This window comes from Bos grunniens, chromosome 11 (genome assembly GCF_055505025.1).
Source record: "Bos grunniens cultivar Pamir isolate PY7600 chromosome 11, Bosgru_T2T1.0, whole genome shotgun sequence".
Taxonomy (NCBI): domain Eukaryota; kingdom Metazoa; phylum Chordata; class Mammalia; order Artiodactyla; family Bovidae; genus Bos; species Bos grunniens.
In genome coordinates, this window is record NC_141175.1 from 95504228 (window position 1) to 95516786 (window position 12559).

Here is a 12559-nt window from a genome sequence, read left to right on the forward strand (position 1 = left end):
TCAAGCTGAATTTAGAAAAGGCAGAGGAACCAGATATCAAATTGCCAACATTTGCTGATCATTGCAAAAGCAAGAGAGTTCCAGAAAAACATCTATTTCTGCTTTATTGACTATGCCAAAGACTTTGACTGTGTGGATCACAATAAACTGTGGAAAATTCTGAAGGAGATGGGAATACCAGGCCAGCTGACCTACCTCCTGAGAAATCTGTATGCACATCAGGAAGCAACAGTTAGAACTGGACATGGAACAACAGATGGGTTCCAAATCAGGAAAGGAGTACGTCAAGGCTGTATATTGTCACCCTGCTTATTTAACTTACATGCAGAGTAGATCATGAGAAACGCTGGGCTGGAGGAAGCACAAGCTGGAATCAAGATTGCTAGGAGCAATATCAATAACCTCAGATATGCAGATTACACCATTCTTATGGCAGAAAGTGAAGAAGAACTAAAGAGCCTCTTGATTAAAGTGAAAGAGGAGAGTGAAAAAGTTGGCTTAAAGCTCAACATTCAGAAAACAAAGATCATGGCATCAGGTCCCATCACTTCATGGCAAATAGATGGGGAAACAGTGGAAACAGTGTCAGACTGTATTTTTGAGGGCTCCAAAATCACTGTGGATGGTGACTGCAGCCATGAAATTAAAAGATGCATACTCCTTAGAAGGAAAGTTACGACCAACCAAAACAGCATATTAAAAAGCAAAGACATTACTTTGCCAACAAAGGTCCATCTAGTCAAGGCTATGGTTTTTCCAGTAGTCATGTATGGATGTGAGAGTTGGACTAAAAAGGAAGCTGAGCACAGAAGAATTGATGCTTTTGAACTGCGTTGTTGCAGAAGACTCTTGAGAGTCCCTTGGACTGCAAGGAGGTCCAACCTGTCCATCCTAAAGGAGATCAGTCCTGGGTGTTCATTGGAAGGACTGATGTTGATTCTGAAACTCCAATACTTTGGCCACCTGATGCAAAGAGCTGACTCATTTGAAAAAACCCTGATGCTGGGAAAGATTGAGGGCAGGAGGAGAAGGGGACAACAGAGAATGACATGGTTGGATGGCATCACCGACTCGATGGACATGAGTTTGGGTAAACTCCAGGAGTTGGTGATGGACAGGGAGGCCTGTTGTGCTGTGGTTCACGGGGTCACAAAGAGTCGGACACGACTGAGGGATTGAACTGAACTGAACTGATGACATATGTTGTTAAGCATTTTTTACATGCTTTCTTGATCTTTGAGTATTTTCTGTGGTGAACTTTTGTCCATTTTTTAATTGGGTTGTTTTCTTACTGCTGAGTGTTAAGAGTTCTGTATGTATTTTCAGTACCAGGCCTTTAACAGGTATGTGTTTTGCAAAGATTTTCTCCTGATCTGTGGCTTGTCAGTTCATTCTCTTAATTTCATTGTTTCGTAACCATCTAAATATTCAGCCTTACTCAATATTTTTTCAACATTATGTAAATGGATAAAAATCTGTATGTATAATTTTCTGACCTGCTTTTATAATTCAACATTGTACTTGTGAAATTCATCTATGCTACTGTATATGCCTGCAGGGTGGGCATTTTCATGCTGTATAATATTTCATGCTATGAGTTTAACTCAGATTGTTCATTTTATTACCAATGGACATTTTGTTGTCCAGATGCTCAGTGGTGTCTGACTCTTGGCAACCACGTGGACTGCAGCACACCAGGTTTCCCTGTCCTTTACCATCTCCCAGAGCTCACCTGAACTCATGTCCATTGAGTCACGGATGCCATCCAACCATGGACATTTAAGTCATTTCTAATTTTTAAAACTGAACAATGCTGGAATGAATATTCTTGCATGTGTACTGTGGTGCATTAGGGCAAGTTTTTCAAGGGAATATAGTTAGTAAAAGAATTTGTGGTTAATGTGGATGGTTGATTAGAAGATACCACTATTTTTTTCAAAGGGTTTTATCAATTTAAACTTATTCCCTTAGTAGTATATAAGAGTTCTGAATGATTCATATCTTTATCAACATCTGTATTACTAATTTTTACATGCTATTTCATTTTGTTTTTATCTGCCTTTCACCGATGCACTGAAGTTGAGCACATGTTTCTCAGCCAAGTGAATTCCTTCCTTAATGAAATAACTGTAAATTTTTTGCTTCTTATTTCTACTGAGATGTTTGTCTCTATTATGATGATGTATAGTGAAAACTTTTATATATTTTATGTTAGTTCTTTGCTGATATTCTGTTGAAGATATCATTTCTCATCATATATCTTATTTTATCTACTATCTTTAATTTTTTTTTTTGTTTTTTTCTTAGTTTTAATGTAGCTTAATGTATGAATCTTTATGGTTAGTGTCTCTTTTGTATTTTAGTTAGGAATTTCTTCCATATCCTAAACCACAAAGATATTATCTTACACTATCTTGTAGAGAATTTATGGTCTTACATTTCACATTTTGGTATTTTATCAACCTGAAACTTTTTTTTGGTATAATTATTTCCCCCATGCTGCTGCTGCTGCTAAGTCGCTTCAGTTGTGTCTGACTCTGTGCGACCCCATAGATGGCAGCCCACTAGGCTCCTCTGTCCCTGGGATTCTCCAGGCAAGAACACTGGAGTGGGTTGCCATTTCCTTCTCCAATTCCCCCATACTGATAATCAATTGTTCTAGTACTATTCATTGAAAAGTCTGTTCTCTACCCACTGACCAGCAACAGTCTTTGATAAATATCAAATATTTTTTTGAGGGCTATATTCTGTTCTATCTATCCAATGACAGTACCAGAGGGTCTGGTATTGATTTAGTAAGATTTTTAAATTGAGTCTTCATATTTGGTAGAGAAAAACCACCTGCCTTCAGTCTTAAGGAGTCTCTTAGCTATTCTTTGCTTTTGTACTGGCTTAAAAATATTATAAATCTAATTGCAAAGGTACTCATCTTTCCAAAAATAAGATTATGGAGATTTTAATTGGCATTGAATTAAATTTATAGATAAATTTTAAGACAGTAGATATCTACAATAACTCTTCCAATCACTGAACATGCTATTACTCTCAGTTTTATTTAGGTCTTCTTTAATTCCTTTCCATCTCTCAAAAATATTTTTGAATTTTCTCCATTTAGGTCTTGACATATTATGTTAGGCATATTTCTACTACTTTTAATATATGTTATTGTATCAATTTTTATCTTTTAAAATTTTTAATTTTTCAAATTTTATTCCTGGATATAAAGAGACAATTTTGCAACATAGAATATGCTAACCTCTTCCATTTATTGGAATAATTTTTTCTGTAAATTTCTTTGGATTTTCAATATACTAAAATATATCATCAGCAAAAATGACAATTTTCCTTTTTCCTTTCAAAGGTTTATTTTTTATTTATATTTCTATCTTTACTAAATACAACTATATTTATGAATAAGCCTGTATATTTATGAGCTTATGAGTTATGCTATCCTTCTCTAGCTTCATTATCAAGATTACTCACACCTCATACAACTCATAAGATGAGTTAGTGAGTATCTTCCTTTTCTGTTCTCCAAGAATTTATATAGATAACAATTTAAGATAAAACTCCCCAAACCTGAAGATCTCTTTGGGGGAAGAACTGTGACTGCTGATCACTTACTTCAGATACATTCTTAACCTGAAAGGAATAGTTTCTCCAGCTTAATGTGGGGAGGGCACCATACTAGACTCTTTATCTCAGGTAGGCCCAAGAGACTATAAAATCTGAGTACAAATTGGACTAACAAGCAACCTCAAGGGAAAGGCAGCTTATGTATTTCATCGTATCACTCTGAACTTCTGGACTCTCAATTTCCCCTGGATTTGGCCTGATAAATTCCTTAATAACCTTACTAAGCACTCTGAGACTTAATGTCTTATATGATGCATATTACATATTACAGTACTTTTAGTTGTTTCAAGCTGAACAGTTGCTATGAATAATCTAGCCTCCTATATTCCTAAAATGAGAAATGATTGTTATTTCATAAATTTTTCTCCTAGTCCATGAATTACTTGTTTTTGCTAAAGAATAGCTATTCATTTTGATTATTAATGTCTTCTATATCATGTAAATGTTGTTGTTCACTCGCTCAGTCTTGTCCAACTCTTTGTGAGCCCATGGACTGCAGCACTTCAAGCTTCCCTGTCCTTCACTGTCTCCCAAAGTTAGCTCGAACTCATGTCCATTTAGGCGATGATGGATACAACCATCTCATCCTCTATCACCCCCTTCTCCTTCTGCCGTCAGTCTTCCCCAGCATCAGGGTCTTTTCAAATGAGTCAGCTCTTCACATCAGGTGGCCCAAACATTGGTGCTTCAGCATCAGTCCTTCCAAAGAACAGGCAGGGTTGATTTCCTTTAGGATTGACTGGTTTGATCTCCTTGCTGTCCAAGGGACTTTCAAGAGTTATCTCCAGAGCCACATTTCAAAAGCAACAATTCTGTGGTGCTCAGCCTTCTTTATGGTCCAACTCTCACATCCATATGTGACTACCGGAAAAACCATAGCACTGACTATATGGACCTTTGTCAGCAAAGTAATGTCTCTGCTTTTTAATACATGTTTGTCACAGAGCAGGCAATGGCACCCCACTCCAGTACTCACGCCTGGAAAATCCCATGGATGGAGGAGCCTGGTAGGCTGCAGTCCATGGGGTCGCTAAGAGTCAGACACAACCGAGCAACTTCACTTTCACGCATTGGAGAAGGAAATGGCAACCCACTCCAGTGTTCTTGCCTGGAGAATTCCAGGGACAGGGGAGCTGGGTGGGCTGCCGCCTATGGGGTCGCACATAGTTGGACACAACTGAAGTGACTTAATAGCAGCAGCAGCAGCTAGGTTTGTCACAGCTTTTCTTCCAAGGAACAAGCACCTTTTAATTTCATGGCTACAGTCACCATCCGCAGTGATTTTGGAGCCCAAGAAAATGAAATCTGCCACTGTTTCCTTCGTTTCCCCATCTATTTGCCATGAAGTAATAGGACCGGATGCCCTGATCTTAGTTTTTTGAATGTTGAATTTTAAGCCAGCTTTTTCACTCTCTTCTTTCAACTTCATCAGGAGGCTCTTTAGTTCCTCTTCACTTTCTATCACTGGAGTGGTATCATCTGGATATATGAGATTCCTGATACTTCTCCAAGCAGTCTTGATTCCAGCTTGTGATTCATCCAGCTCAGCATTTTGCAGGATATATTCTGCATATAAGGCAGATCTCTAAATTATTTCCACCAAGATTTCTCCCAGGCTCATTCCTGCTCATGACATTTGTTTACTGAATTTAGAGTGTTCCTAGATTCCATTGTACTTTGCCTGGAAAAATCCCATGGATGGAGGAGCCTGGTAGGCTGCAGTCCATGGGGTCACTAAGAGTCGGACACAACTGAGCAACTTCACTTTCACTTTTCACTTTCATTCATTGGAGAAGGAAATGGCAACCCACTCCAGTGTTCTTGCCTGGAGAATCCCAGGGACGGAGGAGCCTGGTGGCTGCCGTCTGTGGGATCACACAGAGTCGGACATGACTGAAGTGACTTAGCAGCAGATTCCATTTGGAACATTTCCTGCTTTAACAAAACCTTCTGCTGCTGCTGCTGCTGCTGCTAAGCTGCTTCAGTCGTGTCCAACTCTGTGCAACCACAGAGATGGCAGCCCACCAGGCTTCCCCGTCCCTGGGATTCTCCAGGCGAGAACACTGGAGTGGGTTGCCATTTCCTTCTCCAATGCGTGAAAGTGAAAAGTGAAAGTGAAGTCGCTCAGTCATGTCCAACTCCTAGCTACACCACGGACTGCAGCCTACCAGGCTCCTCCATCCATGGGATTTTCCAGGCAAGAGTACTGGAGTGGGCTGCCACAAAACCCTCTACTTCATACTTAATCCAATATTTTCTTTCCTCAGGCTGAGTCATTATTCTGATTCCATCTGATTTTCTAAGTTCAGAGAAATTTTTCAAATTTTCTAGCCTATAGAGGTACACTTTGAACTGTTTTTCCTTTTAGTTTTTCTTACATTTTATTTCAGTGTCAATTTGGTTAGGGGAGCTGAATGACACATATTCTCAGTATACCCTCTGATTCAAAAACGGGTGTGTGAGAGGGTGAATATGGCTGTGGGTGTGTATCAAACCACTATCACAGTACACACTCTTGTCTGCCTATCACATAATAAGAAAAGATGTCTAATGTTTAATAGCTATAAAACATGAGGATTTTTGCCTATAGATTACATTGTTCCATAATTTAAATTATAAAAAAGTATTTTTCCAGTATTATCAGATGATCGGCCTATCATTTTACTAGCAGCCAGGCTGGCAATTATATTAACAGATCTTCCAATATGAAGCCATTTCTTATATGAATTCTGTATTAGCATATTATTATTTTAAAACAAGAATACTGTATATTATTTCAGTTCAAAAGAATATACAGTAGATCCACAGATGAATATTAAATTAAATTAAATTTTTCCATAGATATACACTTTAATCAGCGCACTTACAATGTGTCATATTCTTAATGATAATAAATATGATTGTATGATGAAGAAAACAGTGTATTTTCTTGCTGAGAAAATGTATTAGGTACTGCTATATTTGAAATCTATGTGAAATGGATTGTATAAGATTTTTCTTGAAATCAGCATTGAGAATAATATACCTTTCAAAATGTTTCTAATTTATACAAAGATTGATAATTCGATTAGAAAATATGAAGAGTTTTAATTAGTGACAGAAAGTTGGAATAATATAGAATTCTTATAAAAAAATAACCACTCAGATAAAATGTTTCCTTTTGAGATTTGTTTTGATGTTTGGGTTGTCTATCTGTCTTTCTTGCTGAAAATATAATACAGTAAATAGTTATCATAGAATGGAACTGGTATATGGGCATCAACTACACTATCTCATAATGGATAAATATGGTTCAGTGGGTAAATGAATGTAATGCTGAGTTATATTTTAATGGTTATGTTGAAATACAATTTCAATACCATGCAATTCACCCACTTAAAGTATATAATTCAATGTTTTTTTTACATTTTAAAAATATCTTTGCAGGTAGGTACAAATATAATCATAATCAACTTTAGAACATTTTCATCACCTCAAGGAGAAACCCTGTGCCCCTTAAACTATCACTCATTATTCCTCATACCCACTTTCAGCCCTAAGAGACGACTAATTTCTTTATGCCTCTGTAGACTGATGCAGAACTATTTTTTAAAAGTAGTTGTGTCATTTTCCCTTTAGTTCAAAGGAATATACAGTGGATCCACAGATGAAAATTAAATTAAATTAATTTTTTCCATAGATATACAATTTAATCAGCACACTTGCAATGTGTCCTATTCTTAATGATAATAAATATGATTGTATGATGAAGAAAACAGCGTATTTTCTTGCTGAGAAAATTTACTTGTATTTTCTTGGGCTCCAAAATCACTGCAGATAGTGACTGCAGCCATGAAATTAAAGGACGCTTGCTCCTTGGAAGAAAAGCTATGACAAACCCACATAGTGTTTTAAAAAGCAGAAACATTACTTTGCCAACAAAGGTCTGTCTACTCCAAGCTAAGGTTTTTCCAGTAGTCTTCTATGGATGTGAGAGTTGGACCATAAAGAAGCCTGAGTGGTAAAGAATTGATGCTTTTGAACTGTGGTGTTGGAGAAGACTCTTGAAAGTCCCTTGGACTGCAAGGAGATCCAACCAGTCAATCCTAAAGGAAATCAATCCTGAATATTCATTGGAATGACTGATCCTGAAGCTAAAGCTCCAATACCTTGGCCACCTGATGTGAAGAGCTGACTCATTAGAAAAGACCCTGATGCTGGGAAAGACTGAAGGCAGGAGGAGAAAGGGATGATAGAGGATGAGATGGTTGGATAGCTTCAGTGACTTAATGGACATGAGTTTGAGCAAGCTCCGGGAGTTGGTGATGGACGGGGAAGCCTGGTGTGCTGCAGTCCATGGGGTCACAAGAGTCAGAAATGACAGCGACTGACCCACAACGACAGAGCCTACTACTTTAATTGCACAAAAGCATCTAAAGTAATCGTATCCAAAAGTAACTTATGACTTTCCCACTCCAAACCATCAATACCAACACTATCATCCAAGGAAGAAAACCGTAAACTAGGCCCTGATACTTCTTTAACCTTATCTCTTATATTTAGTCCATCACAAAGTATTATAAATCTTACTTCCTAAATATCTCTCAAACTCATTCACTTCTTTCCATATCTACCATCACTTTTGTCCAGCAATCATCATCTCTTGTCTGGAATACTAGACCAGCCTACCAATAACTCTTCTCCCCACATCCATTCTCATCCCTCATCCATTATTTAGCTAGAATAATCTTTTAAAAATAGAAATCTGATCTTCTCACTCCAATTTACTCTACTCCTGTCCCGAACACACATATTCCACTTAACTCACTGCTTAAAGGGTCAACCAGGCCCTATATAATGTGAAATCTTCCTATTTTTTTTTTATTCTTACTTCTTACCATACCTCCTTAGGGTTCTATGTCTTATGTTCTAACTACTTGGAGCATTGTTCAGTTTCCTTTAAAGTGGCTACGCTCCCTTCAATTCTAGATTTTAGACATGATATTTACTCTGGAACACCTGATAATGAATAGATAGAGACTTGTAGGGTTATGAATGACTTTTAAGCTTCTGGTTAACAAAATAATATGCATACTAGAACCATTTCTTGAAATTTTTCAAATACCAAATTATCTCTTATTATTAACTTCTCACTATTGTTCCTGAAACACATTCATACATAATAATGCCACAAAGTCCTTGCACTACTGTTCCTTATACCTATAGTATGATCTTTTAATTGATTTTTGCACAAATACTGACTCCTTGATATTTATATCTCAGAATGCCATGTCATATCAACTTATCAAAATCAGACACCTTGTTGTCCTAATATATCACTCTCTTTTAATTGCATTGCATTATCACTGTCTGATATTGATTAGTTTATTGGGAATCTCCCCAGTCATAATACAGCTCTCTGAGAACAAAGTCCTTAGTCTTATTCATTCTTGTATTGCTATCATCAACATGTAATCCTTGTTCAAGAAATACTGAATGAATGAATAAATGAATAATTCAGAGCCAGAATTCCCCACCTGTAATAAAGTAGATTACCATTTAAAATTGATGCTATCATAAAACAGATCAATAGAGCATGGACACTGAAAATCGGGCAACTTATTGAAATGTTATGGAGTAAGAATAAACCTGTGAACTCCAAACCAGTATTAATAGGCATTACAAAGCCACAAAGTGGCTAAGAACACAGGGTCTGCAGCCATACTGTCAAGGTTCGAATCCAAGCTCTACCACTTATTGGGTGATATTGGGCTAGTTACTTAACCTCTCTGAGGTTGTTCTGCAGTCTATATGACAAATATAAAAACAGTATCTGCCTCAGAAAGATGAAGTGAAGATGAAATATATATGCACTACACAGTAACAATACAATAACAATGCCTGAGACATAGAGAACAATCAGTAAATGTTAGCTGTTGTTTTCTTAATGCAAAGAACATCCATAAAGGGGGCTTAGCATTAGAGAACATGCAGTTTGAAGTGGTTACTTCCATACATCTTTCATGAGTAAATGGTATTCATAGGATGATTTTAAAGCTGTAGAAGACTGAATACTGTAGAGACAATTAGCTTGAAGTAAAAATTTCTCTTGGGTGTCTTACATACCGAGTGAGTACGGAGTGCTGCGATGGTTTTTGAAAGTGCCATTTCCCACAGTTCATCAATGTAGGCTCTATTTACTAAGCCCTGTGTTGTATGTAAAATGTGATCTTCAACCACAAAAAAGCTAAGATTGAGGAAAAAAAGAAAGCACAGCTGTCAGAAAATAGTTTGATTACTATTTTCAGCATGTCACAAACATTAAGAGCTGCCATTAAATTTGAAGGCAATACTAGTGTTTTTCTTAAAGAAAGTTACTTGGTATAACAAACAAAATCACATTTATTAGACTTGGAATTATACCTTTGATCATGATATCATTTTAATCACTTCAATAAACTGGAATTACATTTGTAAACTGGAATTACATTTGCATTAAATGTTAACCATGCTATCCTGGAATTTAAAAGGGAAGAAAAAAATGTTTATAGATAAAGGAGACTAGTTTCACTACAGTAAAAATACCAGGCCATTAAAACATTTTACAAAAAACAACAAAAGTTAAAACACCCATTATTTTAAGAATCCAACACACAAAATATTAAAACAATTCCCCTTATACAAAACTTTTTCATCAAAGTGTTGAAAAGATATAGCACAAAGGTAAAAAAATACACACATATTTTTTTAACATTCTGCTGTGGTGTCCTAATTTTTATGCATCTGAAATTATCTTTAGTTATCTTACCTAAATAGTCATACTAATTAAAACAATTCTTTAGAGAATTGCTCATGATAACACTTTAATAAAGTTACCAGTTACAGTATAACAATCTGAATTTGAAAAATAAAGAAATTTCATGGAACAATTCAACTTACTTCCCTTTTTTCACTACAAAATCACTATTTTGCAATAAGAATAAGCTGCCTATATTTGGGAAGCTTATTGGGGAACTGGAATTCCAAACTAGTATGTATTCTCAAGATGAGGGTGGCAAACGACACAGTCCATGGAATAAGTTTGGCACACTGCTTATTTTTATAAATGCTGTGTTATTGGAACACACCAATTGTGTCTCATGTACATATTGTCTATAGCTGTTTTTGTACTGTAACAAAGCTGAATAGCTGCAACAGAAACTGTTTGGTCTGTTGAACCTAAAACACATTACCATTTGGCTCTTTTAGAAAAAAAGTGCCAACGTTTGTTGATTGCTTGGTTCTCTCTTAACAATAATGGAAAAGCAAAATATCACATATAATAAGGTTATAATTCAACATTATTCTTCCTTTCTCCATAAAAAGTATTCTCCAACAATATAATGTTGAAACAAATAGATGTTCCTTTAAAATTATCAGATATTCAAAACCAAATCTTGTTTTAAGAATTTAAATAAAGGAAAAAAAATAAATTCCCAAAGAACACTTGCTATACTTTTCCAAGTCTCAGGAAAAGTGTCCAAACTATTGAAAGTGTATAAATTTAAGACACACACACAAATACCCACCCGACAATTTGATTAAAATACTTCCTGTAGCCATCTAAAGTTTCATGCTACAAAAAAGCAAAGAAGAAAGAAGTTATTGTTTTTGTTTTGATAAAGACACAAATCAGCTAATTCATTTCTTAAGGCTCAATTCCCAAGACTATAAAGTAAATACAATAAGAGTACCTACGAATCTATGCCCCAACCACTAATGCTGAAAAAGCCGAAGTTGAACAGTTCTATGAAGACCTACAAGACCTTCTAGAACTAACAAGGTGTCCAAAAAAAGATGTCCTTTTCATCATAGGGGATTGAAATGCAAAAGTAGGACATCAAGAGATACCTGAAATAATAGGCAAGTTTGGCCTTGGAGTACAAAATAAAGTGGGGCAAACACCGACAGAGTTTTGCCAAGAGAACACACTTATCATAGCAAACCCTGTTACAACAACAGAAGAGAAAAGAGACAACTCTACACATGGACGTCACCAGATGGTCAGTACCAAAATCAGACTGATTATATTCTCTGCAGCTGAAGGTGGGAAAGCTCTATATAGTCAGCAAAAACAAGATCGAGAACTGACTGTGGCTCAGATCATGAACTCCTTATTGTAAAATTCAGACTTAGATTGAAGTAAGTAGGGAAAACCACTAGGCCATTCAAGGATGACCTAAATCGAATCCCTTATGATTATACAGTGGAAGTGACAAATAGATTCAAGGGATTAGATCTGACAGACAGAATGCCTGATGAACTATGGACGGAGGTTCATGACATTGTACAGGAGGCAGTGATCAAAATCATCCCCAAGAAAAAGAAATGCAAAAAGGCAAAATGGTCGTCTGAGGAGGCCTTACAAATAGTTGAAAAAAGAAGAGAAGCAAACGTAAAAAGAAGGAAGAAACATACATACCCAGCTGAATGCAGAGTTCCAAAGAATATCAAGGAGAGATGAGAAATCCTTCTAAAGTGAACAATGCAAAGAAACAGGGAAAAACAATAGAATGGGAAAGACTAGATATCTCTTCAAGAAAATTACCAAAGGAACATTTCATGCAAAGATGGGCACAATAAAGGACAGAAATGGTATGGACCTAACAAAAACAGAAGATATTAAGAAGAGGTGTCAAGAATACACAGAAAAACTATACAAAAAAGGTCTTAATGACCCAGATAACCATGATGGTGTGATCACTCACCTAGAACCAGACATCCTGGAATGGGAAGTCAAGTGCAACCAAGAAAGCGTCTTGAACACAGCTAGTGGAGGTGATAGAATTTCAGCTGAGCTATTTTAAATCCTAAAAGATGACGCAGTTAAAGTGCTGCACTCAGTATATCAGCAAATTTAGAAAACTCAGCAGTAGTCATAGGACTGGAAATGTCAGTTTTCATT

The 12559-nt window shown here is 36.4% G+C and overlaps 1 protein-coding gene across 4 annotated transcripts in view; it reads right to left on the reverse strand.

Moving 5' to 3' along the window:
* Window positions 1-12559, reverse strand: part of EXOC6B (exocyst complex component 6B) — a 730532-nt gene that overhangs the window by 327725 nt on the left and 390248 nt on the right. For all 4 annotated transcript variants that reach the window (XM_086327590.1, XM_086327589.1, XM_086327591.1 and 1 more), the window contains 2 exons: window positions 11184-11230; window positions 9742-9862 (listed from right to left, as the gene is read on the reverse strand). In XM_086327590.1, coding sequence (XP_086183716.1) covers window positions 9742-9862; window positions 11184-11230 — 168 coding nt within the window. The remainder of the gene's footprint in view (window positions 1-9741; window positions 9863-11183; window positions 11231-12559) is intronic.